Source organism: Oryctolagus cuniculus, chromosome 1, assembly GCF_964237555.1.
Source record: "Oryctolagus cuniculus chromosome 1, mOryCun1.1, whole genome shotgun sequence".
NCBI classification, from domain to species: Eukaryota; Metazoa; Chordata; class Mammalia; order Lagomorpha; family Leporidae; genus Oryctolagus; species Oryctolagus cuniculus.
In genome coordinates, this window is record NC_091432.1 from 167164400 (window position 1) to 167183118 (window position 18719).

The following is an 18719-nucleotide window of genomic DNA, read 5'->3' on the forward strand; positions in this document are numbered from 1 at the left end:
TCTGGACTTGAGTCTGTATGCAGGGAAGCAGGCCGGAGTGGTTAACTCCCACCTGTGCTGTTCTCTACACAGGGACACCCGAACAAGCTTCAGGAGAGGATGTAGTCACAGAGGGGCTGCAGAGTCCGGTGGTTAAGACTCAGGGACCACACTGCCTGAGTTTGAATCTCAGTTCTGCCCTTATTAATTTTGAAACCCTAGATAAGTTAGTTACTTAACTGGTCCTTATTTTTAAAAGATGGAAAGTAGCACCGTGTCATAGTATATTTAGAATGCTAAACAATTTTTTTTTTTTTTAACAAGTGGTAGTCAATTTATTAAAACAGTCGGTTGGCTTAGGCATCTGCAATGGTGACTTCAACTTCCACTCCTGGCTCAATGCTGATGGAAGTGATCTGTTTCACAATCTCAGAAGGGCTGTGCAAGTCAATGAGCCGTTTATGGATTCGCATCTGGAAGCGGTCCCATGTCTTAGAACCTTCACCACAAGGGGTTTTTCTTGTAGTGATTCGCAGTGTCTTGGTAGGCATCCGAACAGGTCCTTTCACTTTCAGATTCTTCTCCTTTGCTCCTCTGATCAAGTCAGCACACACCTTCTCCAGGGACTTGACGTTGCGACTGGTCAGGGTGATCCTAATTCGGTGAATGGCCACCTCTGGTTCCACGGGTGTCTTTCCGGTGTCTTTAAAAGCCATGGCTGCGGCGCGGCTTCCTGACCGACTTGTTCCTCGGCGAGAGCGAACAGCGGTGAGTCAGGAGCAGGAGCGGGCGCAAACACGCTCCGCACCAAATGCTACCGCGTCGTCTTCAGAAAGAATGCTAAACAATTTTACAATTCTTTTTTGGCTTAATATTGCCTGGAGTTTCTAGAAAGTTCCTGAACTGACCAGAAGCTATCAGGACCAAAATTAGAACTGAGCTATACATACACAAGTGCACCAAATACATTGATTCAGGAAATGGAAGACAATATTAAAAGAGACTTGTGCTTTTCATTAAAGTTCACCAACATACAAGAAACTTCTACCTACAAGCCTGAGCTACCAGTTCTATAGGGTGAAGAGAAACAAAGAGGGAACTTAGTAATAACTAGGTTATGCCAGAAACCCAGAAAAGGTTCTCTGAGCTGTAAGCCAGGCACTGGTGTCAAAGCATTCGTCTGGACTTGGGGAGAAAACAGTTGAGTTTCTCAGATCCTCTGGGATGTGTTTAATGCTTTCATTGAACAATAAGCCTCATAAAAAAAATAGTTCATGGGGTCTTTGAAATAATCCATCCCAACTACAAAGACCACCATGCTCCGTGGTATTAAAAAAAAAAAAAGTTACTACGGCTCCCAGGCAACAGAAGAACTGGGAGACCAGCCAGCTCCTTGAGACATGATTTGAACACCAACTGTAGATCAGCTGATGGCTGAAAAATGACCTTTAATTGATTCTGCCGACAACCAATTTATTTTGTTTACTTCACACAATAGTCTTGGGTGGCGATATCACCTATTTTAAGGAAATTCTTTGTATTCATGTCTCTAAGCATAATAGATACCACAGGTGAAGCATGCACAGAAATATATTTTGCTCGCTCCTCTCTGCCTTTTCTCTTCTCTCTTAACGTTCAAGGAGTATTCATGCAGGCTGCAAGGTTTCCCTGTGCCCTAGATGGACAATGTGAGATAACATCCAGCCTTATTTTCTCCAAGGAGTAAAAGAAACATTTCTCAGTTTAAAAATGTGAACTTGTTTATTCAATCCACATGGCAACCTTATAAATTAGTAAAGTAGGTGGGACCATCCTTATCTCCACCTTTAGAGATAAGGAAACAGGAGATTGAAGAGAGGTGAAGTCACTTCCAAGACTAAACAGATCAAAAGGGCAGTACCTGGGACTGACTGAGTTCTGTTCTGGAACATTCTGCCACCCGCGGGTCAGAGCCTGGAAGGAGAGTCCTGGGGCAGGCAACCAAACACTCATTCCATTAACGTGTTTATTAAGCTCCTGTCTGCTGGGCACCAGGTGTGCATTGGTGGACAAGCAGATACCTAGGTCTCCTGCCTTCCTGGAAGCTTGCAGTCTAGTGAGAAAGATCATAAATAATGAGCCCATTGCTAAAAGCTGTGAAAATCAATATCCACAGGATGCCAAGCAATGGTGTGGGTGTTGGGAAAAGTACTCTGAGGACAGGCATTTTTTAGGGGCCAGCACTGCAGTACAGCAGGTTAAAGCCTTGGCCTCCCGCTCTGGCATACTCTATGGGTGCCAGTTCAAGTACCAGCTGCTCCATTTCTGATCCAGCTCTCTGCTATGGCCTGGGAAAGCAGTGGAAGATGGCCCAAGTGCTTGGGGCCCCTGTACCCATGTGGGAGACCCAGAGAAAGCTCCTGGCTTCAGATTGGCTTATCTCCAGTTATCTGGGGAGTGAACCAGTGGATGGAAGGCTCGCGCTCGCTCGCTCGCTCGCTCTCTCTCTCTTTCTTTGCCTCTGCCTCTGCCTCTGCCTCTCTGTAACTCTGCCTTTCAAAGGCAGAGTTATGGGGTGAGGGGAAGTCTTCCATTGCTGGTTCAATCCCCAAATGGCTACAACAACCAGGGCTGGGTCAGGCCAAAGGCAGGAGCCTGGAAACTCCATCTGGGTCTCCTATGTGGGTGTCAAGGGCCCGGGCACCTGGGCCCTCTTCCATTGCTTTCCCAAGTATATTAGCAGGGAGCTGGGTTGAAAGCGAAGCAGCCAGGATGTGAACTAGTGCTCCTATACAGGATGCTGGCATTGCAGCTGTTTAACCCACTGTGCCACTGCACAGGTCCCATGAGGACAAGATTTACCAGCCAAATGAAGAGTAGGGAGAAGACCAGGCAGAGGGAAGAGCCTGTGCAAAGGCCCACAAGTGGTGTGCTGAGAAGAGGGCTGGAGGAGATGCTGGGATGAAAGGAGGTAGCACAATGGAGCTGGAGAAGCAGGTGGGGGTCCCCCTTGTAGAATCTGCCAGAGTAAGGATTTTCTTCAGTGCTACTGGTGGGCTATACCAGAGTATAACAGAGTATAAAATGAAATGAGTGGGCCGGCGCCACAGCTCACTAGGCTAATCCTCCGCCTTGTGGCGCCGGCATACTGAGTTCTAGTCTCAGTTGGGGCGCCGGATTCTGTCCAATTGCCCCTCTTCCAGGCCAGCTCTCTGCTGTGGCCCAGGAAGGCAGTGGAGGATGGCCCAAGTGCTTGGGCCCTGCACCCCATGGGAGACCAGGAGAAGCACCTGGCTCCTGCCTTCGGATAGGCGCAGTGCGCCGGCCGCAGCAGCCATTGGAGGTTAAACCAACGGCAAAGGAAGACCTTTCTGTTTCTCTCTCTCACTGTCCACTCTGCCTGTCAAAAAAAAAAAATCACTCATTTTATTTATTTATTTTGACAGGCAGAGTGGACAGTGAGAGAGAGAGACAGAGAAAGGTCTTCCTTTGCCGTTGGTTCACCCTCCAATGGCCACTGCGGCCGACGCGCCACGCTGATCCGAAGGCAGAAGCCAAGTGCTTCTCCTGGTCTCCCATGGGGTGCAGGGCCCAAGCACTTGGGCCATCCTCCACTGCACTCCCTGGCCACAGCAGAGAGCTGGCCTGGAAGAGGGGCAACTGGGACAGAATCCGGCGCCCCGACCGGGACTAGAACCCGGTGTGCCGGTGCCGCACGCAAGGCGGAGGATTAGCCTGTTGAGCAATGGCGCCGGCCATGAGTGATGTTTTTAAAAGATCTCTTTCTAGGCGGTGCAGTGAAGGAGTGAGAGACTGACAGAACAAATGGATTGAGGTTTGTTGAGTTGCCTTCCATTCACTCAGCAACACACATCCTGTTTATCACTCATTCCATCATAATGAAGACTATTTACAGGGCTGAGGCTGGGGCTGGGGCTGGGGCCATGGAGCAGATTAAGCCTCTGCCTACAGTGCCGGAATCCCATATGGGCTCTGCTTTGAGTCCCAGTTGCTCCATTTATGATCCATCTCCCTGCTAATGTGCCTGCGAAAACAGCAAAATTGACCCAAGTGCTTGGGACCCTGCACCCATTTGGGAGAGCCAGATGAAGTTCCTGGCTTCAGCCTGGCCCAGCCCCAGCTGTTGCAGCCATTTGGGGAGTGAACCAACAGATGGAAGACCTAATTATTTCTAATCTTAGCATCACTGTGCAATAAGAGATTGTTCAATTTACTCCTCACAGTTTCCCTTAAGTAGGGAGTGATGGGGTGGGCATTTAGCACAGTGGTTGTCACTGACTGGGACACCTGCACCATGTGTTGGAGGGTTTGCTTCCTGGCTACTCTGCTTCTGATACAGCTTTCTGCTGATGAGCAACCTGGCAGGCAGCAGATGATGGCTTGATCCCTGCCCACTACGCAGGAGACCCAGGTTAAATTCCTGGCTCCTGGCATTAGCCTGGCCTGACCCTGACTATTGAGTACATGTGGGGAGTGAGTCTGTGGATGGAAGATCTTTCTCCATCTGTCTCTCTTTGTCTTCCTCTCTGCATTTCAAATAAAATAAAATACAATTTTTTAAAAACGTGTTGTTGGGAAGCTGAGTCGGGGAATAGAAGGCTGTGCTTTGAGCCAGCTCTTTCCCATCAGAGGCCACTCCTGTTCCTCTCTGCAGGTGGCTCTCTGTTACTGACACAGAGATTGGAGTCACCCACATGATGGGTTTTAGCTCCTGTGCAACACTGAGCTTCTTGGATGGTGTGTCCATTCACAATTGGGAAGCACCATCATACGGCAGACTAAAAAAAGCTTCCAGTAGCAGAGTTAATTCTGACACTATGACAGCCAAGTGGAGAGAGATTGTCACGACAGCTTTGTTCTCCAGTAGCCTCAGCTTAATCAGCGAACTCTCTGAGGAATCTTTTACCCTCAGATGTTTATTTTTAAAATATGCTATTGTTTAGCTCAGGCAACTGCTTCCTTTGTAGTGTTTTATAAAAAGTTCAAATGATTGCTGCGTTGGCCAGGAGCCAACACCCCAGATAGTCAGAGCCTCCTCCAGAGGTGGAACAGGCAAATGCTTTCTACCTAAAATAAAGAGCTAGCAGGTATCCCTCACTTCCAAGGACAACCTGGGCTTTTATCCCAGTTTCTAGGGCACAGTCCAACCTCAGAACTGTCCCTGGTCTTAAAAGGCCCTAGGCTTCCTGGTGACTGGAATCCTGCTCATCTTTTCCTGCCTAATTCAGGTGCTACCTGCTGCATCAAGTCTCTCCTGGTTATCCCCTGCAGTACCTGTTCTCTGTACCAAGACTTTACAAAGCAGCTAGTTTTCCAACTAGATGGGGAAAGACCAGTTTATAAAATTTCTGTCAGGGATCAATAACCTTTGTAAACGGTCATAAAAGTGACATGCTAGAGAAATGATAGAAAAAAATTCTAGCCCTAATTCTAATGATTACATTCAAGAGCCCTCAAATTACCGTCCATGTGCTATAAACATTTTTGAGTATTTTTTGACTCTTGTGCAGCTGCTTTGTAATAAATGAGTACCCAGCCCCCTTTGTTTGTCATCCCCCAGAGGGCAGCCATAAGCTCCCAAGAGGAGTGAGCCCTGGGAGTGGACTGTGAAGAGAAGTAGTCCAGTGGACTTCTCAGGGACCAGGGAGGACCAAGCAGCAAGAAAGCTAGGTGGCTGTTGAGAGGGAAGTCCCAAAGCATAGGGTATTCCAGCTGTTTTGAGGCTAAGGGGGCATCCCTCTGACCTCCCCCCAGCAGATGACAAGCAGGTGCTGCCCCGCAGGAGCAGCCATCCATCACCCCTAGGGCAGCCAAAGCTGGTTTTTTGAAGGGGAAGAGAAAATTCATTTTATGTCAAATTCTATTTACATCAAAAGCACATGCATTCATTTAGTATACAGCCAGTTAGCTTGCAGCATTAAAATTTCACAGGGACAGTTATTGGGGAGGCAACAGAAGTTTCTTTAAGTCTCTGGGGGAGAAGATACCCAATAATGAAAAAAGAAATGTTGACAGACACCAAGATGCTAAATGTGTTCCTGTGTGGAGGTCTTTTATGGGTGACCAGTGTTTTTGTTGGCTGCCCTGAAAACCAAACCATTCCAAACCAGCACATCTGAGTGCTTTCTAAAGAGGTTATGCTTAATCCCAAATTTGTGCAAGCAGTGAACTTGTAAAATGGGCTCAGTGTAAAGGGGAGCTCATCTGTACTAAGTGCAGCTCTTTCTGTTGCACGGATAGCTTCACACACAGCATTCATAGAGCACCTTGTTTAGTGCACTGGGGACCCAGGCAAGAATGATGGCCTGGAATACATGGTCAGCACAGTCAGGGAATCGTGTGCCAGGGGGTTGGCTCATCATCATCCTCTCCACCACCCCTGTGCTGGCAAGGTAAAGATGTTACTGAATTTTTTTTTTTTTGACAGGCAGAGTTAGTGAGAGAGACAGAGAGAAAGGTCTTCCTTTTCCGTTGGTTCACCCCCCAAATGGCCGCTGCGCTGATCCAAAGCCAGGAGCCAGGTGCTTCCTCCTGGTCTCCCATGTGTGGGTGCAGGGCCCAAGCACTTGGGCCATCCTCCACTGCTTTCCTGGGCCACAGCAGAGAGCTGGACTGGAAGAGGAGCAACTGGGACAGAATCCACTGCCCCAACCAGGACTAGAACCCTGGGTACCGGCACCGCAGGCGGAGGATTAGCCAAGTGAGCCGCGGTGCCGTCTGTGTTACTGAGTTTTTAAGATGTATTTATTTTGAAGGCAGAGTGACAGAAAGAGATGGAGAGATCTTCCACAGGCTGGTTCACTCTCCAAATGCCTGCAATAGCTGGGTCTGGGCCAAACTGAAGCCAGGAGCCAGGAGCTCCCTCTGGGTCTGTCTTATGGGAAGCAGGGACCTAAGTACTAGAGCCATCTTCTGTTGCCTCCAAAGCTCATTTGTTGGAAGTGGAATAGCCAGGACTCAAACTTGAACCAGCACTCTGATGTGAATGCAAAAGTCCCATCTAGTAGCTTAACCCTTCCCCTACTGAATTGTTTAATTAAGTTTGAATTCATTCACTCAACATAGTTGAGCACCCACTGAATGCTAACTACCCTGGTGATCTAAAGATTGCACTGTCCAATGCAATAACTATTAGCCATGTGTGATTTTTAAAAATTAAGGTTAGTTAAAATGAAATAAAGTTTGGTGCCTCGGTCATAGGAGGAACCTTTTGGGGACTCACTAGCCTTGGGTAGCTTGTGACTACTGCACAAATATAGAAATCTCCATCATCATAGGGATTTCTTTTGGAAATTCCTGGCCTAGAATCTTGCAGCACATGGATGATGCCAACAAGGCATGGTGGTTAAAAATACACCTTTGGGGTCAAATCTGGGGTGGGATCACCTTGCCAACATTATGACTGTATGTTACTAAGTTTTGCATTAGTGCATCAAAATGTATAAGACAACCAACTTTATGAAGAGAAAATGTTTACTTGGCTTGGTTTGAATGGTTCAAGTCCAAGATCAGGAGATCTCATTGGTTTGGTCTCTGTTAAGGGCAGTGGATGCCAATGGAGGAAGCATCACATAGTAAGCCAAGATGCAGAGAGGAGTTAGACCCAACTCAGGCTTTTATAATCATCTTCTTGCAAGAATTGCCTTCTGAGAGCATGTCCCCAGTGACCTAAGGGCCTCCCTCTAGGCCCACTTCCTAAACTAAGTAACATTAAGTAATAACTTTGAAATTATAAACATCTACATGAGTTCAAGGACCAAATCAGAACTAAACTGTTGCATAGTGAGATATGTTACTTGGCCTTTCTGAGCTTTGATTCCTCTGTAAAATGAGGATGATAATGGTTGCCTCATAGGGTTATAATGACTAAAGAAATGATTCATTAATGGGCAGCTCAATATGGTATCCATTGTCATTATCATTATTATTGGCAGGTGGAGTGTTTAGACAATCCAAACAGATTTTTTTAAGATTTTTATTTATTTGTTTGAAAGGCAGAGTTACAGAGAGGCTGAGGCAGAAAGAGAAAGAGGTCTTCCATCCACTGGTTCACTCCCCAGATGGCCACAATGGCCAGAGCTGCACCAATCCAAAGCCATGTGGCAGGAGCTTCTTCCAGGTCTCCCACGTGGGTGCAGGGGCCCAAGGCCTTGGGTCATCTTCTACTGCTTTCCCAGGCCATAGCAGAGAACTGGATCGGAAGTGGAGCATCCAGGACTCAAACTGGCACTCATATGAGATGCTGTCACTGCAGGTGGTGGCTTTACCTACCCCACCACAGCACCAGCCCCAGACTGATATTTTATAGTCCTTAATATACCCCTACTATAGAGGTTTTCAAAGCTTAAAATGTTGTCCTGTATATTTTCCCTTCCTCTCTGGTGGTCACCACCTTTGTCCTCAATAGCATATTACAAAACCCAAGAATCTGGGTTTCAGGACAAGCTTTGCCCCTGATCATTGATGACTGGAGAGGTAGAGGGATAACTGTAGAATGTAGGGAAGTATGTTGATTTGAAAATATTTCTGTAATATTCCAGACATTGGTAGAACTGAAGTAGATTAGAGGAATGAGAAATAAAAGTCTTCCTCAAAGTCTGTGAGATAGTTGCTGTGCTCCAACAGAGAGGAGTTGGCTGACTGCCTGGGGATGTATTTGTTTAAGATATTTCCACCAACAATCTCATTATTATGAAGCCTTTTATTACCAGCTTGGTCCTGGAGTACAAGCAGAGGCATCAGCCCATGGCCAAGCCATTAAGACAAATTAAGACATATTAACATATGCTCAAAACAATTACTCATGTAGATTTAATTTGTTTCACTGTTGGAAGAAATCCTGAGAGGGCACCAAACACATGCCCAAGACAGTTTTGTAACAACCCTGTGAATCTGTCCATTGTCTGCACTTGAGGGGCTGGAGGCTGCTTCAAACAGACATCCATCACAGAGAATGGTCAAGGTGCTTCGACAGGTTATTTGGAAATCTGTTAAAGTGCTGATTTTCTTGTCTTTATTAAGCGATTACCTCCTGTAAATGGGCTCATACAACAATTTGTCCTTTTTTAAAGATTTTATTTATTTGAAAAGCGGAGTGGAAGAGAAATCTTCTGTCCCCTGTTTCATTCCCCAAATGGTTGCCATAACCCAGGTGGGGCAGGACAAAGGCAGGATCCAGGAACTCCATCCAGGTCTCCCATGTGGGTGGTAGGGCCCCAAGTACTAGGGCTGTCTTCCACTGCCTTCCCAGGGGAAAGCAGAGCAGCACTGCAATATAGGATGTTGGCATTGCATGCAGTGGCTTAACCCACTGCCCCACAATGCCTTGCTCTTTTTCTTTCTTTTTAACCTACCATTATAGTTACAAATTTTAAAATTGTTTATCAAAATAATACACTGAGCTCTTAGGTATATTTTATAATCATATACTTACCAAACTTAGATATTTACATTATTTTTGCTCTTTTTTTTTTGAGAGACCTCAACTAAAAGAGATCATTCATTATTTCTGAGTTATAACCTTTGGTCCCTCTTGATTTTTGTTGTTCTTTGTATGGTTGGTATTTTTAGTTGTCCTACCCTCAGTAAAACAAAGTCTCTTCAACATACCCGATTGCCTTTTTCTCAAAGAAAGAAAACAAGCTATCATCAAGGTTATTCATAAAATGTGCCTGTTGCAATATGCCCATCATTGGGTATTTACACAGTCTTGTCCTGAAGGTTAGTGAATGGGCCTTTAACAACATCCTGGTGTAGCTGCTAAAGAGGCCAGAGCACCTTTTCTCAAAATATTAACTTCCAAGGCAGCAATCAGCAGTGAGGGCAACAGTGTGTTTGGCAAGAGAAATGAGTTGTTCCATCATCATAATGGTGATAGCTTCCTTTCAGATTTTTCCTGTACCTCCAATCTGTATGGTTATATGTGAGAAACATAATCCCCACTCATTGAACAAGATGAATGGGCCTTTGATAGCGTGAGAAGTGAATATAAACACTGCCTGTGCACCTGAGAGCCACACAGGTTTATTGCATTTCCCTTCAGGTTGCCTTGTGACAGTTTCCTCCTTTGTCCTGTTATCCTGGCTTTGCCAATGTTTACAGGACAACTTGTTCACACTGAAGACACCAAATCATTTTCTTCCATGATCAGGGTAGAGTTGGAAACCAAGAAAAGGTATGCTTTTGGTTGCTTCATCACTTGCCTCGTCTCCAACCTAGAAGCCCAGGTAGAGAACAGCATCGTTAGATTTCTTTCATGTGAGCATCTTTGAGAGAGGGAAGGGTTTCGCACAAGGAGGGATGCATGTCTTCCACCTCTAACGCAGCTTTCCTTGGCATCCAGACAACTCTTTCAGGACTAGGCAGTGCTCAGTCATTTTATTGATAGCCAAATATCATGCATAAATAGAGTTCACCAAATGGCCAGAGGTCTCGTAATCTGCCTGTGCTCTCAGAAATTATTCACTTATATCCTTTCTCTTTGAAGCAGGAATGTTAAGGTGTCTCACAACAGAAGCCATCCACAATAGGGTTGTTCCTGTGGAACCAATTGGAAAATCATGAAAAGAGAAAGGAAATGGACTAGCTAGGGTGGATAATGAAATTGCTGTGGTTTATTATTGGATTTGGCCCTGAGACGATCTAAAGACTCAGCAGTAAGGGGATGATTCAATATATTTATGTATGTATAGTTTCAGCCACATGACAGATGATGATGTGGCCATAAAATTCTCCTCAGAACAAGTTTGTAATGATGAGGATAATAAAGTATTAAGGAGGAAGAAAGTTAAAATTATAAAATTATCTGTTTGTTTACATGAAAAATTATTGGTAGAAAAGTCATTGGAGGTAGCCGGCGCTGCGGCTCACTAGGCTAATCCTCTGCCTTGCAGCGCCGGCACACCAGGTTCTAGTCCCGGTTGGGGTGCCGGATTCTGTCCCAGTTGCCCCTCTTCCAGGCCAGCTCTCTGCTGTGGCCAGGGAGTGCAGTGAAGGAAGGCCCAAGTGCTTGGGCCCTGCACCCCATGGGAGACCAGGATAAGCACCTGGCTCCTGCCATCGGATCAGCGCGGTGCGCCGGCCGCAGTGCGCCGGCCGCGGTGGCCATTGGAGGGTGAACCAACGGCAAAGGAAGACCTTTCTCTCTGTCTCTCTCTCTCACTGTCCACGCTGCCTGTCAAAAAAAAAAAAAAAAAAAAAAGAAAAGAGAAGTCATTGGAGGGGCCAGCCTTGTAGCATAATAGGTAAAGCCACTCGCTGCCTGCAATACCAGCATCCCAGATGGGTTCCTGTCCCAGCTGCTCCATTTCCAATCTAACTCCCTGCTATTGGCCGGGGAAAACAACAGAAGTGGGCCCAAGTGCATGGGCTCCTGCTACCCAAGTGGGAGACCTGAAAGAAGTTTCTGGCTCCTGGCTTCAGCTTGGCCCAGCCTTGACCGTTGTGGCCATCTAGAGAGTAAACCAGCAGATGGAAGATCTCTTTCAGTCTCTCTTTCTGTGAAGCTCTCGCTTTCAAATAAATAAATAAATAATCTTTTTTTAAAAAGTCACTGAAATAGTAACTGTAGTTGAAGAGCTAAAGTGGTTTTTGTTTTTGTCTTTGTATTCTTTTTTCATGGAATTATAATGAATATAAGTTACTTTTATAATCATATGTAAAAGTTAACCTTTTTTGGTTGACTGAGCTTCCTGACAGAAAAGGCAAAAAGGAAAACAATCATGAGTTGCACATTTTCCTTATGTGATGAGGAAGCTATCTCAATTCTTCAAGATAAAATTTTCCTTGACACGGAATTCCAAGAGGTTTATCATAAAGGATATTAAGTTGTATAGTATCCAGATCTTGATAAAGGTCTCTGAGCAAATGCAGATGGAAGTTGCCTTGTGACAGTGTTTCATGACCACCCCAAAAAGAGCAGAGGTCAAGGCTATGGGAATTGGCCTGCAGGGGAATTTGCACCTCACTGGGCTTCCCTCTTGTAATTCTGTATTTGGAATATTTTTTAAAGATTGAACTCTTTCTTGCCTAAATCAATATGCATATGTTTTGGATCTTTATTTATTTAAAATTTTTATTCTTCTTATCTTGAAGGCAAGGAGAGATCTTGTCTACTGGTTTACTCTCCAGACACCCATCCAATTCATGTGGTAGGCCAGGCCAAAGCCAAAAGCCAAGAAATCAGTGTGGGTCCCTCACACTGGGGGCAAAGACGCACCCACCTGGCTCACCACTGCTGACTCCCAGGGTCAGCGTTGGCAGGAAGCTGTAACTGGAGGTGGAGCCTAGGACTCAAACCCAGGTGCTCTGATAAGGGACATGGGCATCTGAAGTGGTGTCTGAACCACTCTGGAATTAATTTGGAAGTGTTTCTTTTGCCTGTTGCATCCCAGCTGGTGAGATGGGCCTTGTAGACACAGAGAACATTTCTCAGCTGTTTATGCCACACATCAAGGATGAGATCATCAGCCCTAGGATTGTCTTTAAAAAATTAATATAATTTCACTTCTGTTCTCTTCCCCCTCAGGTGTTGCTGCACTGGATTCCAATGTTTCTGGGAAAATTGGCCTGCGTGCTGTCTTGTATTATTTCTGCACCACTATCATTGCTGTAATTCTAGGTAACATTTGTTTCTGAAACTTTATTCCTCCGTGTTATTGTGACTTCAAAAAGTAGTTGATCCTTCTGTTGTTTTTTTCTTAAATCAGAAATTAGTATTGTCAAATTACCATGAACCTTTCTGCCTTGAAGTCTAAATTGTACCTTTTATGTGAAGAAAATGTGATTCTTACTGAATTTTAGCCGTGGCAGTACTTATTAAAATCTCAAGTGAGAAACGTTAAGAGGGTGCCAGTTCTATGCCTTGCAGAATCACCGAGTAGAAGGAATCAAGCCAAGAGCTTACATAATCCTTAAACTGGATAATTAGTTGGTAACAGTGGAGTTGAGTCTAATTATAAAATATTTCCAGAAAGATGGCATTTTGGCTGGATCTCAGGGTCTTCCCAGGCACACTCTTGCCAGGTGCCACCCTGCCCGCTGGTTCTAGGAAGCTTGCACTGACAGCCAAGGGGCCTGGACTTTTCTCAATGCTATGTGGGTGGTGTGCTTGGCCACAGGTATTGTGTTGGTGGTGAGCATCAAGCCTGGGGTCACCCAGAAAGTGGACGAAATCGACAGGACAGGCAGCACCCCTGAAGTCAGCACAGTGGATGCCATGTTAGACCTGATCAGGTGAGTGCTTCGCCACGGGTGGCTCAGGGGTGTGTGATCTGTGTAGGTGCACAAGGCCCCATGTGTGTCATCATACCCTGCTGACGCTGTCTTGAAATTTTTCTTAAATTTCATTATTATGCATCTTCTTTCTGTCCTGGATCTCGCAAATTCTGTAGCCAGTCTTGCTTGCTAAGTCATGGTTCTAAGAGGTTTTGCAAGAAGCAGGCTCCTCCATTAGGATGTCAGCTTGCTGGAGATGCAGGAGGTATACCTGTCATGTTCAGATGCTGGCCTGGATTGGACAGGCACTTCTGAAGCACACGTGAAGAAACACATGTTTTAATTGCACAGGAGGAATCTTCTTAACCTGAATCTTGCCTGGAACAGTCAGGGTCAGAAATAGGCCAGCTAACTAAAAGTAGTCATTCAAGGAGAGGCTCAGAAAAATTGGATATGCATTACATGTTTTGTTCCCATCTAAAAATTAAATGAATTTTCCACCAACTTTTGATGTAGGGCCAAGGTCTTTTCTTTGAGTATGTTAATTTATTGTAATTTCCTATCATTTCTGTTACATACCCAGCCCTTATATGTGCATCGCCTGCACTTCCTGATCCCGTTTCCATGGAATGGAGCAACAAAACCCTGAGCAATTGCAAAGAAAACTGAGCACCACATGCTCTCAGTTTGTGTGTGTGTGTGTATGTGTGTGTGTTTTACTTCAATTGTTATCCATACCTAATTTAACCACAGACATTTTAGTTATTTGGCTTTACTGAGTTTCCAAGCATTCGGCTTAGTTTTTAATAGAAACCACACCTCTTTTTCACACTCATTTCCCTGGTTTACATAAGATTTAATTCCCCTATTATGATCATATTTGCAGTTGGCATAAAGAATTTGGAAACAAACCCAGTGGACTGTTGATAAGCATCCATCCTCATGGATGGAAGCAGAAATGCACAGGAAATTAAAGAATTCTTAGTCCCTTGACTGTCCATCTGCCAGTGCAGCATTGCACTGTGGACAGCAAGTGTGTCACTTACAGAATCGCTCATGTGATGATTGCTCACAACTGTCCATACGTGGTTGAAGCTCAGCAGGAAATAAGTAAATTGTAATGCATGGAAATATTTTACAGAGAAGAGGCCGGATGAGAAACCCAAGTACTTGTTCTATATTAGACTCATTGCTACCAGTGTACTGAGTATGACCAGAACACCCTCTTTGGCCCTAATATAACACTGATTTTCATGTCTCCGCCAGGAATATGTTCCCTGAGAACCTCGTGCAGGCCTGTTTTCAGCAGGTAATATTAATAGCCTTTGCGCTCAGTTCGTTCCCCTCTTCCTGTTACCAATTAAGGTTATTTTTTTCTGTTATGATTCAATAGGACTACCCAATAAATAGGCAACAGGAAATGCACCTGTGAGTGGTGGGGCACAGAATCATCCTTCCAGCCCACAGTGAGGTGCATGTAAGAACACCTGCTCCTCCAAAAGGACTCAAAGGAAGCAAGTTAACAGTCTGTCAACAAATGAGTGTTTTTAAATGTTGGCTTCAGGGTCCAGCGTTGTAGTGTTAAGCTGCTGCCACCTGCAATGCCAGCATTCTGTATGGACACTGGTTCAAGTCCCAGCTGCTCCACTTCTGATCCAGTTCCCTGCTAATGCACCTGGGAAAGAAGTAGAGGATGACCCAAGTCCTTGGGCCCCTGCACCCATATGGAAGACCCAGATGAGGCTCCTTGGCTTCAGCCTGGCTCAGCCTTGACTGTTGTGGCCATTTAGAGAGTGAAACAGCATGGAAAGTTGATTTTTTTCTCCCTCTCCTCCTCCCCCTCCCACTTCCCCTCCCCCTCTGCTTTTTCCTCTCCCCCTCTCCTTTTTCCCCTCCCCCTTCCTCCTTCCCTCTCCCTCCCTCTCTCCCTCCCTCTCCTTCTCCCTCTCCCTGTAACTCTGCCTTTTAAATAAATAAATCTTTAAAAAAAAAAAAAATGAGCTGTAGTACTAGTTTTTGGAGAAGCAGCACATTGTGTTTGTGAGGAAACAGCCCATAAGCACAGTGCCCTCCCCTGCTCTTTCCCTGCCCTCTCTGCCTGGTTGTGCCCAACTAACCCACATGGTGTGGCCAGTGTTCCTGGGAATCAGTGTTTTTCTTAACCACTGTATGCCCATTGCTGGAACTTGACAGAGCAATGCAACACAGCTGCGATTTTCTTCTTGCCCGTCTCTTCATCCGTTGACTTCAAGCCCTTTTCTCCTATAGATCTCTCTTCTTTAAAACAGCTGAATACCCCATTCCGCTGCTTTCATTTACATAAATTACATGAACAGAGACCTCTGTGTATACCAACAAAAATGGCAATTCTGTTGCTACTTGCCCGCTCCAGGAGGCACAGAAGCACCTCTATTCCAGGGTGCCTTTGCAGATCAGCCACAGTGGTCACTTGTCTGGTGCTTGGTGTTGGTAGAGCTGTGGAGGAGCGACAGTTATGCCTGCTGTAATACTACTGTAGCTCTTTCTCCAGCCTCTGTGTTCAAGCTCCATGGAACCAGACAGGGATGAAGGAAGAGAATTCAACAGAAATCTCACTTGCCAAATAGTCCTCCAGGGTCTACCGATTTGGGAACAACTATACAGTTAAATCCTTCTGCTGTTTATTAAAGTCAAGGTGATGAGGTACTTTCCCCAGATTGAAAATCCTTAGGGGCTGGCACTGTGGCATAGTAGGTAAAGCCACCGCCTGCTGTGCTGGCATCCTATATAGGCGCCGGTTCAAGTCCCAGCTGCTCCACTTCTGATCCAGCTCTCTGCTGTGGCCTGGGAAAGCAGTACAAGATAGTCCAAGTCTTTGGGCCCCTGCACCCACATGGCAGATCCAGAGGAAACTCCTGGAACCTGGCTTTGGATCGGCACAGCTCCAGCCATTGCGGCCATTTGGGGAGTGAACTAGGGGATGGAAGATCTCTCTCTCTCTCTCTGCCTCTGCCTCTCTGTAACTCTGCCTTTAAATTAAATAAATCTTTAAAGAAAAAAAAGAAAATCCTTAATAGAGACACATGATTGACAGGAATCCCTTTAGTCTGTGAACGCCCCTACAAATAAAACATTTTCTTTCACATTACTGTCCCATTGATATAAAAGCGAATTAGCATTCTTTTTGTTTTTTCAACTTTATTTGAAAAGCAGAGAGATAAACAAGAGATCTTCTATCCAGTACTTTACCTTCAGATGCCTGCAGCAGCCAGGGCTGGGCCAGCTCAGAGCCAGGAGCCCAGAATTCAATCCATGTCTCCCACATAGGTGACAGAGACCCAATTACTTGAGCCATCACATGCTGCCTGCCAGGGTGTGCGTTAACAGGAAGCTGAATCAGAAGTGGAGGAGCCATGAGCCAGGACTTGAACCAAGCATCCTCATATGGGATGTAGGCATATAAAGCAGTGACATAACTGCTGTGCCATACACTCGCCCCAAGAGAGAACATTCCGACCTATTGAATGGTACTTGTGGAAATGAAGGGTTTGTATTTCTCAAGTGTACTTTTAATTCCTAAACTTCCAGGCAGAATGTTCAAGAACTAGACGCAGCAGAGGCACTGGAGGTTGAACCCTTCGAAGGCACTTTTGTTGACCAATAAAGTGTTCCTGTTGTTTAGCCTTGGGAGCTTAAATAACTCTTTTGGTTGTTGTTTACATGTCTCTGTTTTTCTCTAATATGCAGTACAAAACCACTCGTGAAGAAGTGACAGCTTCCGATGATACAGGGAAGAATGGGACTGAAGAGTCTGTCACAGCCGTCATGACAACAGCCGTGTCTGAGGTCCGTCCCGTGGCAGCTCCCCTCTTGCAGTAGGCAGGCACCAGTCATGCGTGAGCAGAGGGAAAAACACTCAATTCTTGTTCTTTTCAGACTCTGCATTGGTGAATTCACCTACCTGCTAAAATGTATTTGTAACCCCCAAATCAGTACTCACAGCACATTCATAGTCATTGGCAGGCCTGCACAGAGCAGCAGAGTATGTGTGTCACCCACCGTGCGTGTGGCCAGCCAAGACTGAGCAAGGCTGTGCCCTGCCTTCCTGTCTTGTGTGAACCTGTGTCCATTTTGCAAGGTGGTTAACGTCACCCTTTCTGCATTTCTCTGCTTTTTGTCATGATTCCACTGTTTAAAATGGACTGAAACATAGTATAAAAGTGTTGTCTAGTGTTCCTAAGACCAAGGAGAAAACATGTGTCAGATAAGCTGCTTTCCATCATGACTTACAGTGTTGTTGACCATGACTTCAGTGTTACCAACTCAGCCTTATATTAAACATGGTATTTTTAAACAAAAACATACATAAAATAATGTTAGGCACTCATTATTGAAAATTATGTAACCAGTGTTCCCAGTTCCCTAACCCTGTATTCCCTCTAGGAGGACTGGCTTAGTATTGGCTGCTTCAGTTGGTGTACATGGGGACCTCATGGAACATAACTACCAGGATCAAAGAGGATCAGTGGTTCCACATGGGGAAGCAATGGACGCTGTGGCTCCTACAGGATATCTCAGCCACTTCTTACAGCAGTGTCGGGGAGCTGCTTTACATTGCAGGGCTCTTTTAACCCAGAATGCAGGACCATGGCTCCTTGGCTGGATCTCCTCGCCCAGCTGTGATTCAGGTCCGGAATTTGCAGGAGGGCTCGGTTGCGTATGCCCATGCACTGTAGGTTATGCAGTATCCATGGAGGGGATTGACAGCAGCCCTCCAGAAAGCACCTCAGTATTTCTGCAGCTAACTCATGAATTTTCTGTCAAGTGAGAGACACAGACTATCAGTAGCCCCCTTGGTTCAGCGTAAGTTTTACCACCAAAAGGCTTGGCTGTAAATTTATCAACAAAGTCAAAGGGCCTCAAGAGCTTTTGGGATTTGCAAGTTGGAGATTAGAACGTGTGAGTTTTATAGGCCTAGAGTAGATTGCTCCTGAACCTTCTCTCCCTTCACAAAGGAAGGTAAGCTTTAAGAAAAAAAGAAAAGATTGAGTAAACACAGGAATTTAGATAAATTGACTGCAGTTGGCTCCTGCCTTCCATTGCGGGAAGCTTTAACTTCTCTGGCTCCTCTCGCGTTTTCCCAGTCACTTCCCAGTGAGCCCTCTCTCTTCCTTACAGATATGCCCCTCAGTTCCTTGTGGTTCCAAAAATACATTTGTGAGCGCTGTCCATGTGCCAAGCCCTGCCGGGCACTGGGATTATAATAGTGAAAAACAGGTGGCATTTGCCCTTGTGCAAAAAGTGGTAGAGATTACAACTGGAAAGAGCAGGGTGCTTTGAGGGCATTCCACAGAGGGCTTTAAATTAGTGTGGGGGCCATAATGCATGAGTAAGAGTTATTGAGCCTGGCACCATGGCTCACTAGGCTAATCCTCCACCTGCAGTGGCTGCACACCGGGTTCTAGTCCCAGTCGGGGCACCGGATTCTGTCCCGGTCGCTTCTCTTCCTGTCCAGCCCTCTGCTGTGGCCCGGGAGTGCAGTGGAG

The 18719-nt window shown here is 45.7% G+C and overlaps 2 protein-coding genes across 2 annotated transcripts in view; one reads left to right on the forward strand and one right to left on the reverse strand.

Moving 5' to 3' along the window:
• SLC1A1 (solute carrier family 1 member 1) overlaps positions 1-18719 on the forward strand; it is an 83983-nt gene that overhangs the window by 47709 nt on the left and 17555 nt on the right. Inside the window, 4 exon segments of the mRNA NM_001082249.1 lie at positions 12506-12598; positions 13098-13212; positions 14461-14503; positions 16921-17019. Of these exon segments, the coding sequence (NP_001075718.1) occupies positions 12506-12598; positions 13098-13212; positions 14461-14503; positions 16921-17019 (350 nt within the window).
• On the reverse strand, positions 284-818 carry LOC100348955 (small ribosomal subunit protein uS10). The gene has a single exon (XM_002708113.4). The coding sequence runs from the start codon at positions 693-695 to the stop codon at positions 336-338; it is 360 nt and encodes a 119-aa protein (XP_002708159.1). The 5' UTR covers positions 696-818; the 3' UTR covers positions 284-335.

Coding starts and splice junctions, on each gene's coding strand:
- LOC100348955 (XM_002708113.4), bottom strand. CDS start 695: ATGGCTTTTAAAGACACCGGAAAGACACCCGTGGAACCAGAGGTGGCC.